Source organism: Cherax quadricarinatus, chromosome 34, assembly GCF_038502225.1.
Source record: "Cherax quadricarinatus isolate ZL_2023a chromosome 34, ASM3850222v1, whole genome shotgun sequence".
Taxonomy (NCBI): domain Eukaryota; kingdom Metazoa; phylum Arthropoda; class Malacostraca; order Decapoda; family Parastacidae; genus Cherax; species Cherax quadricarinatus.
In genome coordinates this window covers 496,069-516,302 of record NC_091325.1, presented here as the reverse complement: position 1 = coordinate 516,302, position 20,234 = coordinate 496,069, and the positions used below count along the sequence as shown (strand labels likewise).

The 20,234-nt window shown below is 41.8% G+C and overlaps 2 protein-coding genes and 1 long non-coding RNA gene across 8 annotated transcripts in view; 1 reads left to right on the top strand and 2 right to left on the bottom strand.

Moving 5' to 3' along the window:
• Positions 1–4,930, bottom strand: part of LOC128693678 (transcription factor cwo) — a 106,998-nt gene extending 102,068 nt beyond the window's left edge. Inside the window, exon 1 of the mRNA XM_053783460.2 lies at positions 4,724–4,930. Coding sequence (XP_053639435.1) covers positions 4,724–4,806 — 83 coding nt within the window. The 5' untranslated portion in view covers positions 4,807–4,930. The remainder of the gene's footprint in view (positions 1–4,723) is intronic.
• LOC138853580 (uncharacterized) overlaps positions 1–20,234 on the top strand; it is a 134,842-nt gene that overhangs the window by 107,397 nt on the left and 7,211 nt on the right. For 4 of the 5 annotated variants that reach the window (XR_011392745.1, XR_011392746.1, XR_011392749.1 and 1 more), the window contains exons 2-4: positions 6,925–7,073; positions 9,792–9,888; positions 11,955–12,068. This is a non-coding gene — a long non-coding RNA (uncharacterized lncRNA). Of the gene's footprint in view, positions 1–4,790; positions 4,925–6,924; positions 7,074–9,791; positions 9,889–11,954; positions 12,069–20,234 lie in introns of those variants that run through there. The other variant, XR_011392748.1, reaches the window with a different exon arrangement.
• The window catches only part of LOC128693679 (sphingomyelin phosphodiesterase), an 84,986-nt gene continuing 72,820 nt past the window's right edge, over positions 8,069–20,234 (bottom strand). For both annotated transcript variants that reach the window (XM_053783462.2, XM_053783463.2), the window contains 5 exons: positions 11,635–11,805; positions 11,189–11,381; positions 9,692–9,876; positions 9,379–9,564; positions 8,069–8,222 (listed from right to left, as the gene is read on the bottom strand). In XM_053783462.2, the coding sequence (XP_053639437.1) occupies positions 8,192–8,222; positions 9,379–9,564; positions 9,692–9,876; positions 11,189–11,381; positions 11,635–11,805 (766 nt within the window). In that variant the 3' untranslated portion in view covers positions 8,069–8,191. The remainder of the gene's footprint in view (positions 8,223–9,378; positions 9,565–9,691; positions 9,877–11,188; positions 11,382–11,634; positions 11,806–20,234) is intronic.

The window sequence follows — 20,234 nt, the reverse complement described above, 5'->3', positions numbered from 1 at the left end:
TGGAGCCACATGGGGGACCGGAGACACGGAGAGCCAAGATGCTGGAGTTGGTGCTGGAAAGCTTCATGTGCCAACATGTTAGGGACACACCCAGAGAAGAGAGATGAACCAACAAGGCTGGACCTTGTATTCACCTTCAACAGTTCAGACATAGGGGAGATCACACAAAACACCCCTCGGCAGAAGCAATCATATGGTCCTGAGCTTCGAATACACAGAGTTAAAGAGTGAGGCAGCACGAGAAGGACGGGAGAAACCAAACTTTAGAAAAGGGAACTACACACACATGAGGCAGTTCCTGCATGAGGTGAAGTGGGTAAGAGAGTTATAGGGGAAGACAGTAAACGAAATGTTGAAACAGGTGACTGCAAAGTCAGAGGCAGAGAAGTTTGTGCCAAGGGGCAACAGAAACGGGAAAGACCAGAGTGAACCCATGGTTTACCTGGAGGTGTGGAGAGGCCAAAGTCAAGTGTGCTAGAGCATGGAAAACGTATAGAGGGCAAAGGACCCGGGAAAACAGGGGGGTTGAGCCGAAGAGCCAGAAATGAATATACATGGACAAGGAGACAGGCCCCGAGGCAATACGAGAATGACATAGCTTCAGAAACTAAATCTGACCCAAAGTTGTTATACAGCCACATCAGGAGGAAAACAACAGTTAAGGAGCAGGTAATCAGGCTGAGGAAGGAAGGAGGGGAGCTCACGGAAAGCGACCAGGAAGTATGTGAGAAACTCAGCTCAAGATTCATTGAAGTATTCACAGTGGAGACAGAGAGGCTTCCAGTAAACAGAGGGAGTAGGGTGCACCAGCAAGTGCTGGTCACTACACGCAACCGAGGAGAAACTGCTAGGTGAATTAGATACCTCGAAGGAGGTGGGCCCAGATAACATCTCTTCGTAGGTCCTGAGAGAGGAAGCAGATGCATTATGTGTGCCACTTACAATAATCTTCAATAAATCTACTGAAATAGGGTAATTGCCTCAGGTGTGGAAGACAAACGAAATCTCGATTTTTTAAGAAAGACAAGCAGCACTAAACTATAGACCAGTGTCACTGACATTTATTGTATGTAAAGTTATGGAGAAGAATATCATGAGAAGAGTGGTGGAGCACCAAGAAAGGAATGGGCTCATACATGACAACCAGCATGGCCTCAGGGAAGGGAGATCTTGCATCACAAATCTACTAGACCTGCGATAAGGTAACAAGTAAGACAGGAGAGAGAGAGAGAGAGAGAGAGAGAGAGAGAGATGGGTAGACTGCATCTTCTTGGACTGTAAGAAGTCTTTCGATACAGTACCACACAAGAGACTGGTTGAAAAGCTAGTGGAGCAGGCAGGAATAGCAGGGAAAGTACTGCAGTGGATCAGGGAATACCTGACAAGAAGGAAACTGTGTGTGCTTGTACGTGACGAGGTGTCAAGAGTGGGTGCATGTGTCGAGTGGAATTCCAGAAGGGTCAGTCCTAGGTCCGGTGCTGTTTCTAGTGCATATGTGAATGGCATGACAGAAGGGATAGATTCAGAGGTGTCCCTAATTGCAGACGTTGTGAAACTAATGAGAAGAAAACAAGGTGGACGAGGATCAAGTAAACCTACAAGGAGATCTGGACAAACTGCAAGCTTGGTGTGACAAATGTCTCATGGAGTTTAACCCCAGCAAGTGCAAACTCATGAAGTTTGGGGAAGGACAAAAGACCGCAGACAGAGTACAGCCTAAAAGGTCAAAGGCTGCAAAACTCACTCAGAGAAAAGGATTTTGGGGTGAGCATCATACGGAACACATCTCCCGAGGCATACATCAACCAAATAGCTGCTGCAGCATATGGACGCCAGGCAAACCTAGAATAGCGTTTTGACTTCTAAGGAGTCATTCAGGACACTGTATATTGTGTACGTCAGGCCCATATTGGAGTATGCAGCACCAGTATGGAACCCACACTGGTCAAACACGTCAAGAAATTAGAGAAAGTGAAGAAGTTTGCAACAAGTCTAGTCCCGGAGGAGAAGTTAAGGGAAATCAACCTGACAACACTGGAGGACAGGAGGGATAGAGGGGACCTGATAACATAAAATGCTGAGAGGAATTGACAAGGTGGATAGGGACAATGTTTCAGAGGGAATACAGCAGCAAGGGGTCACAACTGGAAGTTGAAAACTCAGATGAGTCACGGGGATTTTAGGAGGTATTTCTTCAGTCATAGAGTTGTCAGAAAGTAAACAGTCTGGAGAGTGATGTAGTGGAGGCAGGATTTATACATAGCTTTAAGAAGAGATACGATAAAAATGGAGAAGGGAGAGAGTGGACCTAGTAGCGACCAGCGAAGAGGCGGGACCAGGAGCTTTGAATTGACCCCTTCAACCAAATCTAGGTGAGTACACATACACTCGCATGGTAGCCAGGCTTGTTAAAGACTGTTTTATCCATTTTGAAGTGTGTGTCAGGCCACGTGACTCACCATACGAAGGTTAAACTTCACTTTCCTTATTGTATTGAACTTCCAGCAGAAGTATAATCTTGACAACAAAGTTTAAAACTAAACAGTGAATAAATTGCTTTGCTGATAGGCCCGAGCCATGTTAGGCTAGGCTACAGCTAGGCTTTTGCCACATTGGCCTAGGCTGAAGCTAGGCAGGTGCCATGTTGGGCTACGTTAGAGCTAGGCTGGTGCTAGGCTGTTGCCATGTTGGGTTAGGCTAGAGCTAGGCTGGTGAAGTGCTGGGGCAAGGCTGGTGCCATGTTGGGCTAGGCTACAGCTAGGCTGGTGCCATATTGGCCTAGGCTAGAGCTAGGTTGGTGACGTGCTGGGGCTAGGCTGGTGCCATGTTTGCCTAGGCTGCAGCTAGGCTGGTGACGTGCTGGAGTTAGGCTGGTGCCATGTTGGCCTAGGCTACAGATAGGTTGGTGACGTGTTGGGGCTAGGCTGGTGCCATGTTTGCCTAGGCTGCAGCTAGGCTGGTGACGTGCTGGAGCTAGGCTGGTGCCATGTTGGCCTAGGCTACAGCTAGGCTGGTGACGTGCTGGGGCTAGGCTGGTGCCATGTTTGCCTAGGCTGCAGCTAGGCTGGTGACGTGCTGGAGTTAGGCTGGTGCCATGTTGGCCTAGGCTACAGATAGGTTGGTGACGTGTTGGGGCTAGGCTGGTGCCATGTTGGCCTAGGCTACAGCTAGGCTGGTGACGTGCTGGGGCTAGGCTGGTGCCATGTTGGCCTAGGCTAGAGCTAGGCTGGTCTTATGTTGAAGGCTAGGCAGGTGCCGTGCTAGGACTGTGGCAGTGTATATTGAGAAAGTGATATTACCCCTGTTAACGGGTCAGTAACCTTACTGAAATTGAATCAACCAGAGGTCTTTCTCTATCTCCATTTTGGTATGGAAATGTATTTTAAAAATAGAATAGCTGATAGATGGAAACGCTACCAAGAGGAGGTTGCGAATGCAACAGCTATTGCAGAATTTATATTTGACTGTAATAGAAGATTAATATGCAATATTAACAAAAAATGAAGAGCGATGGTGGCATTAACTACGAAAAAAGAACAGTAGTTGGTATTACAGTGGCTAGGGTAATACGAGTGGTATTATTAAATTAATATTAGAATTGTCGGTATTACTTAAGGAGATAGAATAGCAGTTAATGTTACCTAAGGAAATAGATCGAAGGGTGGTATTAACTAAGGTGATTCAACTGGCGGTATTAAGATCATCACTCAGGTAAAACTTAACACTAAATCTGGCAAACAATTGAAGAATAATAATAGTTTTTTTGCGAATCAGTTTGTGTGTTCTATTGATTTATGTGATTTTGGTCGTGGACCGGGCCGCGGGGGGCGTTGACCCCCGGAACGCCCTCCAGATATACCCTCCAAGTATACCCTCCAGGTATCCCCCCAATAATTCGGATTATCCCTTCCGCACCAGTGTGCAGGTTTTTGAAACAGAGGAACAATGTGGGATTAAAAATACAGACAAAATTCGATATTCATCAAAAATTACAGTAAGTCGCTGTCTCATGTCCTAAACTAATTCTAATGTTTAAAGGCTGCTTAAGAATTAGACATAGACTGTTAAGTAGGTTCTCTTATGTAGTTAACTACAATAAGAAAGGTAGTTAATGAACAGATGGTACAGTTTCAGAAAGTGTGGCTTATTATTTCGAAATGATTCAATAATCTTGAGTTCTGTGGAGTGATTGAAAAGAGATGAAGGTACAGGAAGTTAGCTAGTTATAGTAGAAATATAAACCACGGTACGGGCGGGGATTGAACTCGCAGTGATTGATTCGTAAAACTCCAGAGGTCCGTGGTTTGTTTGCAGTTGTATCATTACGATTTCTTGAGTATAATAGAAATATAATGGGACAAGATGTGTTATCAGTTTTCTATGGGAATTGAAGGAAGACTGGAAGAGGATCAAGAGTTGGATGAACTGCTTTTGCCTGACAGAATACTGCATCGTATTTTAATTATGTTAAGGAGATAGTAATTTAATATCTTAATTATGCACCCCTGTGGACGCTTTTTAACATTAATAGACGTGAATCAATTAGAATTTCTTAACTTTTGCTGTAAGTTTACCAGATACTGTTATCGTCATTTTAGGTTAGGTTAAAGCGTACAAAACATATTTAACCACAAATAAACCAATTATGTATAAATAACGGCGGCGATACTTACATCAGCGAAGTAGTCGAGAATGGTTTGACATGGTGTTATATTGTTCTTACCTGTTCCCGCCACCGCCGCCGCCATCAACGCCGCAGCCGCCGCCATCAACGCCGCAGCCGCCACAGCCGTCATAGTTATCCATTGTCTCTTGCGTTCACTAGCACTGGTGTACACATTTTGTCTTACACAACACTATTAGAACCCTCCATACTACCTGCTGGTGAAATGTTTTCATTCAATGACATGTAGACACCTGGAGAGTAAGTGTAACATGACTGAAGGAGGAGCCAGTTGTGTGTAGTGAAGGATGGTGGAGTGAGAGGAGTAAGTCACGTGTATAGTGACCTCACACTCACGTGTACTCTTCTTCACAACACCTGCTGCTGTTGCTGCTATTTCTGCTGTTGCTGCTGCTGTTCCTAGTGTTGCTGTTGCTGATATTGCTGCTGCTGTTGTTGCTGCTGCTGCTGCTGTTGTTGCTGCTGTTATTGCTGTTGCTGCTGCTGTTGTTGTTGCTACTGCTGCTGTTGTTGCTGTTGTTGTTGCTGCTGTTGCTGTTACTGTTGCTGCTGTTACTGTTGCTGCTGTTGCTGTTGTTGCTGCTACTGTTGCTGCTGCTGCTGTTTTTGTTGCTGTTAATGATGTTGCTGCTGTTACTGTTGTTTCTACTGTTACTGCTGTTGTTGCTGCTCTTAATGCTGTTGCTACTGTTGTTGCTGCTACTGTTTTTGCTGCTGTTACTGGTGCTGTTCTTGCTGCTGTTACTGCTGCTGCAACAGCAGCAACCTGTGGCTCTCGTTTCTGCTTCATAATATTTGTCTTCAGGTGTTGCTTTGTTTGCATATACATCTCTATTACCTGGGGCTCTTAATAACCACCATAACTTCCAGAACGACGGATTGCAGTGATAGGGACGAAAGAGGAGGTTTACCTTCCAAAGTCTGCTAAATCCTAGTCAAGATATACTGGCAAGTGAGTGATATGCTGCGTCACTCACCCAGTGCCACCCAAACTTTCAATTTATGAGGCTAGAATTCACACATTGGACCACAAATCAAGGACACAAACTGAGATTTGGAAGCAAATACCACAAACAAATTAGCACCCAACCCACCAGTAGGTTACGATGGAATGGTGCATTGCAGTAATTTTCCATTTTACCTCTTACCACTTACTGTAGAAGTAGATTGTCCACTCGAGTGCTGCAGCTCAAAAGCCGGGCTTAATACCCAGGCTAGCAGAAACTTACAGACCGTGGCTAACGCCACGGTCTGGAGTTTTGAGACTCTCTGATCGCGGGTTCTATCCCCGTCCGTGGTATGGTTTGTTTGCAATCGTGTCATTACGATTTCGTTACACAAATAACCCGCACATAAAAGAGAGAAGCTTACGACGACGTTTCGGTCCGACTTGGATCAATGACAGTCACTTTGTCAATGGTCCAAGTCGGACCGAAACGTCGTCGTAAGCTTCTCTCTTATGTGCGGGTTATTTGTATCGTTCCAGTCACGGTATTGTGCCTTTTTTTGTTATTTACGATTTCGTGAGTCGAGTTATGAGTTTCTCTGCTTTGCAAATGCATAGATAGGGGCAGCACTTACATAATCTCCATACCACAGCTGCCCTAGCAAGGAAAATACCCCAGATAACAAAAATCATATTCCCTCACTATGTATAGAGTCATCCCTATTTGTATATTAGTGAAAATTTCAGCGTGATTACTGTATTTTTAATAATTTTATTATTGAGTTTATATAAGAGGTTGTAGGATACCATGGCTGGAACAGTACACAACTTGTGCTTAGGAAAGGAAACTTACGACACTTTAGACTACCTTACTACTCTTGCCGCTATTTTATGCCCTCCACCTATATTATTACTGCTACTGCTACTCCATTTTCCCCCACCCTCTCATATATTTTGGCCTTCACCTCTTGCTTCAGTATGACTTGTCAGTGGTCCAAGATGAATCAAAACGTTATCATGAGTTTCCTCTTCTAAGTGCAGGTTATTTGTGTATAATTTTTAATATTGGCTTGAGTCTCCAAGATGTCATTAGCTAAGCTGGTCCAAATAAGAGGCTATTAAGTATATTTTTTTATGTTTAGTCATGATTGTGAGAAATTTCCAGTTTTAAAATTATGAGTAATAAGTTACTATAAACTTCATTATTTCATTCACAAATTGTTTATCTTTATTATAAATATTATTCCTGAATGATTGTGTTATCTTGTTCTAATTCAATTTAAACCTAAACCAGGTAGCATCAACCTAGGTCGTCCCCACAAGGTGACAGGACCTGGACTTGTGCAGATTTGTGGCACAATATATAAGGGTGGTGAATGTAGGCACATTGGATGCAAAGAGGTGTCCAAGACAGTATGGTACTCAACTTGGTGGACAGCTGAGGTAAAACCCCAAGCACAAGTTTCATAACTGAGGTTTAGGTAAATGAGAGTAGTGTTAAATTATACTAACAGCTTTTTGCTACTTGACAGAGCATTAAATTTTTTAAATTATTATCTTCTTGATATAAGCATTAAATTTTAATTTATCTATGAGTAAACTAGGAACTTACCCTCATACATATTCCCTGCTTCAAATTCATTAATTTTGATATCCAGTTGTGGACAAGGTTTATTCCCAAAAGTTTAAGAACGTTTTTTCTACTATTAAGGGTCATTTTATTTGTTATTACCTAGGTATAAACATTTTAAGTTCACATTTGTTCAAAATCATGGCCCAGATTATAAGTTTGTTGTGTCATCAGGAAGCAGCACTGGCTTATGATGCTGTGGGGGATTCAGCAACTCACTAATATAGAGGAAAAAAAAGAGAAGGCAGCCCAGGACAGTACCTTCGAGGACAATTACAGTGAACATCTGGTAAAATGGACCTCCATGAAGTAGATGTTGGCAAAAATGGATAAAAAAAATCTGGCCAGACAAGGGCTTAATGTATACATTTAATGGGATGTCTGATTAAAATAGATATGAAGTGGACCAAATCTGCTATATCAGACAGTCGTCTGGTCCGGAAGTCAGTCAATTAGTGGCCTGCATCCACTTAATCAAAACTTTCAAAATGGATTTTTTTTCTAAAGTGAACATCTCTTTCCCCTATTAATCTGTTTTATGAAATGTTTGCTGTAATTTTATTGGTTGGCTTGCTGAAAAACTACCATCAATGAGTATGTGCTGCTATCTGTTAAGGAGGATTAGAAGTACTGTATATGCACATTTAATTTCTGTGAGCACAATATACCTTTAAAACTTCAATTTACTGCAAAAGAAATATGTACTATTGTACAGTACAGTACAGCACAGCACTGTCAAGCAAGCTTCATCAGTAAATAATGCAGTGCTGTATATATTATGAATTAAAGGTTGAATGAAACAATCATAATTTACTTAAAACTTGTAATATTTCCTATCTTACAAATATAGTGTACATTCAGTATTGTTCTAGCAATGGCAGACGATGGTCTCAGTTTCAGACTAATCAGTGTTCCATCCTGATATCGCACATCAGCCCCAAAACCACCAAGTTGCCAGTGACCTGAGATATTATAAACAAGAATGAGCAATTCTGAAATAAACTGGAAAACATACTGAGGCACAAATTATAACTATTCAGATTAGCTCATCTAAATAATTAGTTTCTTCTGCAAAGAAAATTATAAATTATTGTAAAAAGACACATATCCTTTACCTGAACCCTGTGAGAACAGAACAGTGTACACATGACTGTCTGCTGGACCAACAAGTATCAAACACCAGGCGTGTTTTTCCAGATGCAAGAACAAACTTCCTGTTTGAGTGTTGAGAATTGTTAGTCCAGTTGATAAAGTGATGCATACATTGTCCTGTTCTCACAGGGCTGGGCATGGTGATGCAGGATCGAATCCTGGCTAGCCGCAGTTCTGTTAATGATTCAAAATCATTTGTTTCATGATTTCATTCGTATATAGACTGCTCGTAAAGGTTGGTATCCAAACAGAATGAGGTTGAAATTAGTCTCTGAGGCTCCACCACTACGTATGTTCTTGTATCTGGGAAAACTTGCCCAGTTTCACTGGGTGCCTGGTGTCTGAGAACTGTTAGTCCAGTGGATGTATATAATTTATTTTAGTATTCTCTCAGTCTATTGTATAATTTGCAGTAACCAAGGTCCTAGGAGTGAAATACAGTGGACCCCCGCTTAACGATCACCTCCCAATGCGACCAATTATGTAAGTGTATTTATGTAAGTGCGTTTGTATGTGTATGTATGGGGGTCTGAAATGGACTAACCTACTTCACAATATTCCTTATGGGAACAAATTCGGTCAGTACTGGCACCTGAACATACTTCTGGAATGAAAAAATATCGTTAACCGGGGGTCCACTGTATTTCCAAAATGCTTTAAGAAAATATTTATGAATTAAAGTTCATATACTTAAGAGTTACTTGCAAAAATCATTAAAAGCAGTTTTATATGACTGCCTCCTGATGTGTAAGAAAAGCAAATGTAATAAAATTTACTTGGCTTCAAAAGGTGCAGGTTACTACAAGAGTTCAATTAATACAATCGTTTTTCATTGTTATGAATATTTAAGTTTAGCATTAATATTTTTAAAGCTCAAAAAATTCACATGCAGTTTCTCTTTTCATTGTTATGCAAAAAGGAAGCATGCAAATTAATAATTAAAAAAAATAGCTAAACCAATCGTACGTAATGGTTAGTCCTGAGAAAATCCAGTTCTTCCAGTCCTTCCATTCCCGATTTTCGATCTGTTTTTTAATCTTGGCACATGTATGCTTGCGATCGTTAGACCTGCCAGATTTCAAATCGCACAACATTCGTTTCTTGCACTCTGGATCACACGGTTCACGTACTACAGAATTCTTCCAGTAAAATCTGTTAAAAGTAAAATCAGATGTGAAATGTTAACAATTAACTGTTGCTTATTCAAATATTTCATATTTATTTTTGAGGTAAATGTTTTTAGCACATTTTGTGATTATAGCTCAATGATTTTACATACCTGAGATATTTTTCAAAAAGATCATCTTCTAATGCCATCTTATAAACTAAACTGTTCCACTCTTCTGGAAGCAAATTCCTCATGTTGTAAGCTCTTTTAGCTGAATACAGTTGATACCATCTGGGAACTCCATCTCTGTTGGCTTCATCCAAGTTCATGACCCATGTCTCATGATCCAGCACAAGCTGATGACAGAAGTAAGGCCACTAAACTTTTTTATCTGTTATTTTCAACTCTAAACATGAACTGTGTTAATACATAAGGATTATATAATGAAGCAGTGATAATTCATGCATGAGCAACTTTGCTTATTTTTTTCTATTTAAATAGAGATACTACCTGTATCAGGCTCACTTTATTAGTGAGCCTGATACAGGTAGGAGGGGAACAGGCAAAAGTATTCTCATGTGATAAAATACTAAAATAAACCCTTGGTATAAAAATAAGATAAAAGTTTGAGATTACCTGACAAATAACATACATTTATACCCCAAAATATATGTCACTAAATACAGTTAAAATACTGCTCACAATGGATTATAATCTGTCATTTGACAGCATTTACCATACTCCAAGATGAAAATTTTCCTCAAAAATGCATTACAAAAAGATCATTATAGTGCAGTAATTTAACAGGTGTATGACTAAGTTCATTTTTAAGGTGAGAAAGACACACATGCAACATCTGGGTATCTTTATTTGTAGATGTTTTGCCAACTAGTTGCTTTAACAATACAAGGACATAATGTGAAGAAATATATACAAGAGATGAGGTAATCAGTCCCTCAGCCTTGGAATTGGTGAAGAGTACCTGTAGTCTTAAAGGAACTGGAGCCTGGCACAACATCATGAAATCTTGGTACAGAGGACATCTACACAACCTTCTTGCTGTCTACTGGCCCACTCCTTAGGTATAACTTACTTCCATTGGGGGATTCCCACCTACCAATGACAATGCCTTTGTCTCTTTGTCTACTGCCCGTCCTTCACCTGTCGCCGGTATTTAAGAACCAAGCTTCATGACTGCTTCAGTTCCTTCAAGACTATGCTGTTCTTCACCAACTCCAAGGCTGAGAACTGATTACCTCATCTTTTGTATATATTTCTTCACATTATATGTCTTTAATATATCTTCCAGTCTATCAAATGAGACCAAGAAACTGAGAATACAACCATAAAACCCATATAAAAATACACTGCAAAGTTGCTATTTTAAACTAAAAACACTTACAAACATTTTGTTGGTTTTTCTCATTATGCATTGCGTGCTGCAGGATTTTTGTATTATATAGTGCACATTTATCACAAAGACCCATTCTCTCATATCTAGGCTGAAATTTACCACTCACAGCTTATCTGAGTGAGCTGAGCTCATGGCATAGTACTACAGCACTGACAGTGACCTCAAAGCCATACTACAGGACAGTCAGTGAAAGGGTTAAATAATAAATTAACTTATTATAGTTAAAAACTGCAGAAACACAACTAGTGACAAACCTTTTGAGAGCCTGTATATTCTCCTTCAATAGTATATATTCTGTAGCCAGGATTAAGTTTGTAGTAGGATGTTACAGATGGTCCAATATAAGCGATATTTGTGACACGATGGCGATCATATTCATCATAGAACAACTCAAATTCATCAAAGTGAGTATGTCCAAAGAACTGAGCAGTAATGGTTGATTCAAATCTGAGAAATTAAAATACTAAATTAACGTGGTTTGCGAATACTAAAAAATAATTTTTGACAAAATCAAAAAGTTATCGGCCAGTTTTAAAATTGGGTGTTAAAAACTCAGCTTTTATGGGTTTTGACTCACAGTGGTAAGAGAAGTCCTCTATAAAATGTTTATAAATACCTGAGATGCATGGAGAGCTACCTGACTGATTCAAAAGGAAACAGTAATGAAGAAAAAATAGGAGCTCTTAAATATATAGATTACCTGTTGATGATTTTGTAGTAATTATGACTCCAGATCTTAAGACAGTCATGGTGGCCTGGGGGAATGTGACCCAACACATGCACTTTTTCTCCTCTATCTTCTGCTCCTTGTAGTTCATAGATAAACCACTGAAGCTCTTCTGCTGGGTCAGTGGAGTTTATGAGTAACCACCTGGGATTAGTATAAGGACAGTCAATATTATAAAATGTAAATATATTATTTTTACTTGAATTAAATAATGTAATCAAAACCTGCACTGCATTCAGAAATTCCTAAGAAATTTTAAAGCACTCATAACAATATGCCTTTTCTTTGCTCAGAGAAGGCTTCCCTGTAATGACTGTGAAGAGCTGTTGATCAAAGAAAACAGAGCTACCCTTCTTTGGAATGAACATGATTGCCTCCTATTCCACAGGCTCTTCTATGACTAACTAGTAAGTAAAACTTTTTGAGCATTGTATTCTTGCAAGTATTAATACTGCAGTATGTCTGCCTAGACTAGATGCACATGTACAATGAGTAAGACACATGTGCAACAGTTAGGTATCTTTATTACAGAACATTTTGCCTTCACAGTAGGCTTCTGCATTTGAGTACAGAAGAGTTAGCAGAAGTAGAGATGTGAAGACGATGTAATCAGTCCATCACCCTTGGAAATGTAGTTATGAGGTGGTCAGTCCTTCAGCCTGGAGATGAGTTTTGCTCTTCTTTAGGCTGAGGGACTGGCTACCTCAAAACTACATCTTCAAGGGGGATGGACTGATTACATCATCTTCACATCTCTACTGCTTCTGCTAACTCTTCTTTACTAAAATGAAGAAGCCTACTGTGTAGGTGAAACGTTTCAGAATAAAGATACAGTGGAACCTCAAAAATCGAACGTTTCGAAAATAGGACCATTTTTTCGGACAAACTGTGTCCCTATTATCGAACATGCCCCTATTTTCGGACTGCTGGGTACGGGACCTGTCTGCCGGCCCGCTCTGTCCGCATAGGCGCCGTGAGCTTTCTAGCTTTGTTTATGCTTGAGTGAACACTAACCTGCGCTCTCATTCATGCATTTTATGATTATTTCGTTGTGTTTAGTACTTGTGGGACTGTAAAATAAGCTACCATGGGCCCAAAGAAACTTGCTAGTGGTACCCCTGTGGTAAAGAAAGTGAGAAACACCATAGATGTGAAGAAGGAAATAATACAGAAGTATGAGAGTGGTGCGAGACTTGTTAAGCTTGCCAGGATGTATGGGAAAAACAAGTCGCCCATCGGTTCTATCCTGGCAAAGAAAGAACAAATCAAGGAAGCTGATGTTGCGAAAGGTGTTAATATGCTAACCAAAAAAAGACCACAAATAGTTGAAGAGGCTGAGAAGTTGTTGCTGGTGTGGATCAAGGATAAAGAGATTGCAGGTGATAGTGTTTCAGAGACGATTATTTGCGAAAAGGCAAGGAAGTTGCATGCCGATCTGGTACAGAAAACTCCTGGAACTAATGCTGATAGTGAATTTAAGGCCAGCAGAGGCTGGTTTGACAGATTTAAGAAGCGTAATGGTATACACAATGTTGTAAGACATGGTGAGGCAGCCAGTTCAGACAAACGGGCGGCCAAGAAGTTTGTACAGGAGTTTAAGGGGTACATAGACAGTGAAGAGTTCAAACCTGAACAAGTGTTTAATTGTGACAAAACAGGCTTGTTTTGGAAGAAAATGCCTAAAAGGACCTTCATCACACAGGAGGAAAAGGCACTGCCAGGACACAAGCCTATGAAAGACAGGCTTACTCTTTTGTTCTGTGCTAATGCTAGTGGTGATTTTAAAGTGAAGCCTTTACTTGTGTATCATTCAGAAAATCCCAGAGTGTTTAAGAAAAACAATGTCTTTAAGAACAAGTTATGTGTCTTGTGGAAAGCTAATCATAAGGCATGGGTCACAAGACAAATTTTCAAAGAGTGAGTCTATGAAGTGTTTGGCCCCAGCGTGAAAAAATACCTCCAGGAAAAGAAATTGCCACTCAAGTGCCTCCTGTTAATGAACAATGCTCCTGCTCATCCTCCAAACTTATTAGACCTCTTGTCTAAGGACTTCAGTTTTATAAAAGTGAAGTTCTTGCCTCCTAACACCACTCCTCTCCTCCAGCCCATGGACCAGCAGGTCATTTCTAACTTCAAAAAACTCTACACAAAAACAGTGTCTGAAAAGTACTTTGAAGTGACCACAGACACTAAGTTGACCCTAAGAGAGTTCTGGAGGAATCACTTCAACATCTACATCTCCATAAGCCTTATAGGTAAGGCTTGGGAGGGAGTGACTTCCAGGACTTTGAACTCTGCTTGGAGACAATTTTGGCCAGATTGTGTCCAACAGAGGGATTTTGAAGGGTTTGAGGCTGACCCTGACCCAGCTCACCCTCTGCCTGTTGTGGACTCTATTGTGGCATTGGGGAACACCCTGGGGTTGGAGGTGAGTGGTGAGGATGTGGAAGAGTTGGTGGAGGACCACAGGGAAGAGCTAACCACTGAAGAGCTGCAAGAGCTTCATCTGGAGCAGCATCAGACCACAGCTGAGGAACTTGCTTCAGAGGAGGAAGAGGGAGTGGATGAGGTGCCTTCTTCAAAGATAAAGGAGATTTGTGCCAAGTGGAATGATGTCCAAATGTTTGTGCAGAAGTACCACCCTGAGCAAACTGAAACAAGCCATCTTTGCAACAAGTTCAGTGACAGAACCATGTCCCATTTTAGGGAAATGTTAGAGGTGCCAGAAACAGAGGACTGTGGACAGTTATTTTGTGAGACAGGGGTCCAGTGACTCAAGCTGGTCCTAGTGGCATTAAAAGACAGAGAAGGGAAGTAACCCCAGAGAGGGCTGTACCTGAAGTCCTCATGGAGGGGGATTCTCCTTCCAAACACTAACCCCAACTCCCTCTCTCTTCCTCCCTATCTTCCAGATGCCATCACCAATCTTCAATAAGGGTAAATAAAAATGTTATTTTATATGTATTTCTATACATAATTAAAAACTATAGTATTTGTTGTATGTAAAACTGTAATTAATCTCTATAAAATGTATTTTTTGTGTGAATATTTTTGGATTTCTGGAATGGATTAATTGTATTTCCATTATTTCTTATGGGAAATACTTCGAATTTCAGACTTTTCGAATTTAGAACTAGCTCCTGGAATGGATTAAGTTTGATTTTTGAGGTTCCACTGTACCTAACTGTTGCACGTCTTATCAACCTGTCAGTCCTGTATACCATTTTCATGTTCACATGCACAATAATGAGAAAAAAATACACGTGTGCAGATTTTAGTATTAGAAACTAGTACATGAACAAAAACAAATGTTCAAAATGCAGACAGATAACAATGGAAGTTTAAATACAAATAGAAAGAATAATAAGAAAATCGCATACAGCAGGAACTTCTTAATTTGTGTGTCTGTCACAGTGAGGGTCTGGGTTTGATTCCCAGCCGGGGTAGAAACACTGGTTGGCTATGTTCACCCATCAGTAAAATGGGTACCTGGGTGTTAGTCGACTGGTGAGGATCACATCCTGGGACAAAACTGACCTAATTTGCCCGAAATGCTCAGCATAACAAGGGGTTTTCTATATAGTAGTATGTCACTGATGTCAGTTAGGTCTGTATACCTTGTACATGTACTTGTAGTAAATAAAGATATTATTAATCTAGAATCAAGTATGTGGATTAAACTCACAGTAATCTCTTATTACCTTCGTACTTAGTAAACAGCATTTACACTTCCTGACTGCTTCATTATTTATTGACCTGGTTCATCATGAAAGATCTATGGTCCATATGATCTAGAATTATTTCTTAATAGTACTGTACTGAAAGTATAGTGATGCCAACACTTATATGGGTGTGAAGCTTGGGTTGTAAATGCTGCAGCGAGGAGGCGGTTGGAGGCAGTGGAGATGTCCTGGTGTGGTGTAAATATTATGCAGAGAAATTGAAGTGTGGAAATTAGGAGAAGGTGTGGAGTTAATAAAAGTGTTAGAGGGCTGAAGAGGGGTTGTTGAGGTGGTTTGGTCATTTAGAGAGAATGGATCAAAGTAGAATGACATGGAGAGCGTATAAATCTGTAGGGGAAGGAAGGCGGGGTAGGGGTCGTCTCCGAAAAGGTTGGAGGGAGAGGGTAAAGGAGGTTTTGTGGGTGAGGGGCTTGGACTTTCAGCAAGCCCTTATGGTTTAGCACTTCTTTTTTATTATAATAATAATTCCAGCAAGCGTGCATGAGTGTGTTAGATAGGAATGAATGGAGACGAAAGGTTTTTGGGACCTGACAAGCTGTTGGAGTGTGAGCAAGGTAATATTTATTGAAAGGATTCATATCATAGGGGTTCTTAAAAGGAGATATCGAGGGTTGAAGGTAGACACACTTGTTGGATGGTAATAATATATTGTCATTATTATTATTATAATCAAAAAGAAGCGCTAAGCCACAAGGACTATACAGCACTGCAGGGCAGGAAGGAAGCGAGGGCATCAGGTGGCAAAAGGGAGATGGATGAGTAATAGGTTACGGATAACAGCGGGGTAGTGGATGGTGAAAGGGTAAAGGGCAGCAAGAGACTGAACTAGAAAGGGCTGAGGGGAGTGCGAAAAGTATCATCAGAGTTTGTGGAGTAAATCAGTCGTTGTCAAGAAGTCAATGAGAGAGTCAGGATTAAAGGAGGGTCCATCAGCAAGAAGGGAAGGTAAAGAGAGAGTAGTAGAACAAAGACGACGTTGGAGGTAAATTCTGCGTGCTCGTTGATAGAGAGGGCAGTCTAACAGAATGTGGCTAATCGATACTGGAACTTGACACTGCTCACAGAGAGGAACAGGGTGCCTCTCCATGAGATACCCATGAGTAAGACGAGTGTGACCAATGCGAAGGCGGGAGAGAGTGGTCTCCCAACCTCGGCACTGATGACAAGAAGACGGCCAGTAACCTATGCTCGGTTTAATAGAATGAAGTTTGTTACCGAGCAGAGTTGACCAACGTTGTTGCCAACGGGTGCGAAGGTGGGTAGCTATTGCAGCAAAAATAGTCCAGAAATGGAACACCTCGATAGGAAATTGGTAGGTCATGTACTGCTGACCGCGCAGCAGTGTCTGCCTGTTCATTGCCCTGTACGTCGACATGACCAGGGACCCAACAAAAAACAATATCTTTATGTTTGGTAGAGATACGGCGTAACCAAAGTTGGATACGGAGAACTAGGGGATGAGATGTATCAAATTTTCGTATAGCCTGTAGAGCACTAAGGGAGTCAGACTACTACAAATGATGACACAGGCATAGATTCGATACGAATAAGTGCTGTAAGAATGGCATACAGTTCAGCAGTAAAAATGCTAGCTGAAGATAGTAAATGTCCCCGCACGACGCTGTCCGGGAACACTGCTGCGAATCCAATGCCGTCTGAAGACTTAGAACCATCTGTGTACACAGCGGTGGCATGAGAATGGGAATGGACGTGATCAAGAAAAAGAGAGCGGGAAGCCACCGTAGGCAGTTGAGCTTTCGAGCAAGGGAGTGAGAAAGAACAGACCCGAACAGCTGGAACTTCCCAGGGATGGTAGGGAAAAGTGAGATGCTACATGAACATATAAAGGTGGTAACTGAAGGGAAGACAAGAGTGAATGTAGGCGAAGAGAAAAGGGACGGAGCAAACGGGCGGCGAACGAATAAAGAATGTCTACTAATATCGGTGACCATTCTATAAATGGAAGGATTGTGTAGATCGTGAGAGCGTACATAGTAGCGAAGGCAATGGGCATCACGGTGATCAGACAAGGATGGAACATTCGCTTCTGTATAGAGGCTCTCAACAGGGGAAGAGCGAAAAGCACCAAGGCACAAACGTAATCCTTGGTGATGGATAGAGTTAAGGCTAGAGAGAGTAGCAGGAGAGGCCGCGGAATAAATCTGGTCACCATAATCGAGTTTCGATAAAACGAGGGCTGAATGTAGGCGAAGCAGAGTTCGACGATCAGCTCCCCAGGAAAGATGAGCAAGGGTTTTAAGAAGGTTTAGCCGGCTGTGACAAGTTGCCTTCAGAGAGGTAATGTGAGGTTTCCAGGATAACCGACGGTCAAAGAGAAGGCCTAGAAACCTGACTGTATCACGTTCGGGGATACGGGAGCCATAGAGATACAAAGGATGATCGGAGATAACAGAGCGTCTAGTGAAAGTAATTTGGTGAGTTTTGGTACTTGAAAATTTAAATCCATGCGTGGTGGCCCAAGTGGAAACACGGTCGACCGCATGCTGGAGAGAAACTGCAATAAGATGACAGTCAGCGCCTGCACAAGCAATAGCGAAGTCATCAACATAGAGTGATGACCAAATATTGGGTGGAAGAACAGAGGCCAAATCATTTATAGCAAGGAGAAACAGTGTTGTGCTTAGAACACATCCCTGAGGGACACCTTCAGCTTGGACGAAGTCCGGGGAAAGAACATTATTGACTCGAACACGGAAATGTCTGTCAGTTAAAAAGTTCTTAAGGAAGGATGGTAGATTGCCTCGGAGGCCTAAGGAATGGGCCTGGGCCAAAATATTATACCTCCAAGTTGTGTCATATGCCTTCTCAAGGTCAAAAAATATGGCAATAACTGAGTGATTATTCGCAAAGGCATTACGAACATACGTATCCAAGCGTAGTAAGGGGTCTATGGTAGAACGACCCTTACGAAAGCCATATTGACTAGCGGAGAGACTGTTGTGTGTCTCTAAATACCACATTAAACGTCGATTTACGAGACGTTCCATTACTTTGCAAACTGCACTAGTAAGAGCGATGGGGCAATAGTGGGAGGCATCATGTTCTGTAGTACCCGGTTTGCGGAAAGGGAGAACAATGGCAGATTTCCACAGCTGGGGAAGAACTCCTTGTGCCCAAATAAGATTGAAGAGGTGTAAGAGGACTACAAGGGCTGACCGATGTAAATGTAACATACGAATATGAATGTCGTCAGGCCCAGCTGCCGATGATCGGCAAGCTGAGAGTGTTGCCTCCAGTTCTTGAAGTGTAAAAGGCACATTATACTGTTCTTCTCTGAGAGAAGAAAAGTCCAAGGGTACTAACTCTCTGGCAGACTTTGAGGAAAGAAACGAGGAGCATAGATGGAGCCCTCGGGAAATACGGACCAGATGTGTGCCAAGTTCAATGGCAACGTCGAGAGGGTTTGCTACATCAACACCAGCGACCCGTAGAACAGGAGCCGGGTCAGGAGAGTATTTACCACTCAATTTCCTCACTTTTTTCCAGACTGCACTCATAGAAGAAGCAGAGGTGATGGTGGAAACATAGTCTCGCCAACAAGCGTGTTTAGCTTCATGGATGACACGGCGAGCGATCGCACGCTTCTGCTTAAAATCAAGAAGTCTCTCAGCGGTTCTATTGTACCAGTACCTGCCCCATGCAGCACGTTTCAAACGTACTGCACGAGCACAAGCAGGAGACCACCAAGGCACACACTTCTGAGAATGCCTGCCTGAGGTTTGGGGTATAGAATGAGAAGCTGCGGTATAAACTGACGTCGAGAAGATGTGTAGGAGCTCATCAATGGAGGATGAAGAAGGAACCTCACTAAAAGCAGTGAGGTGTGAGTAAAGATCCCAATTTGCCCGATCAAATTGCCAGCGAGGGCTACGGAAAGGTGGTGAATAGGAAGGAGAAGTAAGAATGATCGGAAAATGATCGCTGTCATGTAAGTCTGGTAGAACAGACCAGGTGAAGTCTAGTGCAGTGGAGGAAGAGCAGACTGATAGATCGATGCAAGAGAGAGTATGAGTACGAGGATCAAAATGGGTGGGAGTACCCGTATTTAAAACATGGAGGGGGTGAGAGGCGAGAAAAGCCTCCAACTGGATGCCACGTGAGTCACAATGAGACCCCCCCCCAGAGGAAATGGTGGGCATTAAAATCACCAAGTAACAGAAGTGGTGGTGGTAAGGATGAAACAAGAAAGGCAAAGTCTGGGATAGAAAATGCTCGAGGAGAGAGATATAAAGAACATATTGTAAACCACTTATTCAAGTGGATACGGGCTGCAGTGTAATGCAGCGAGGTATGGACAAATAGTTGACAGTACGGAATATTATTGCGTAGAAGAAGGGCACTTTCATTAAAGGTCCCATCTGAGAAAGGATCCGAAGAATACAATAAATTATAGCCTGAGATAGGTTGGAAAACAGCCGAGTGTAATTTTGGTTCTTGTAAGCAAGCACCAACAGGGGAAAACCTGGAAAGCAACATCTGAAGCTCACCCCGATTACCCCTGAGGCCGCGGATATTCCACTGTAAATAGGCCATGATTGGTGATGAAGAAAATATCAGGAATCTGTAGGTAAAGGCACCTACGGACTAGAGGGGTTAGAAAAGTCAACGTGTGGTGGCACTGGAAGACGTTCAAGTAGCGAAGGAACGAAGCGTTGCGAAGAATGGGGTTGTGAAGATGGAGGAGAGGGAAGAGAAGGAACAGGAAGTGAATCAGTGTCCATTGAAGGTTTAGTCTCTGCAATATATTCTGAAATGGCTTCAAGTGTTTCTGAATTCAAAGATGTATGGGAGACCATATTGGAGATAGAA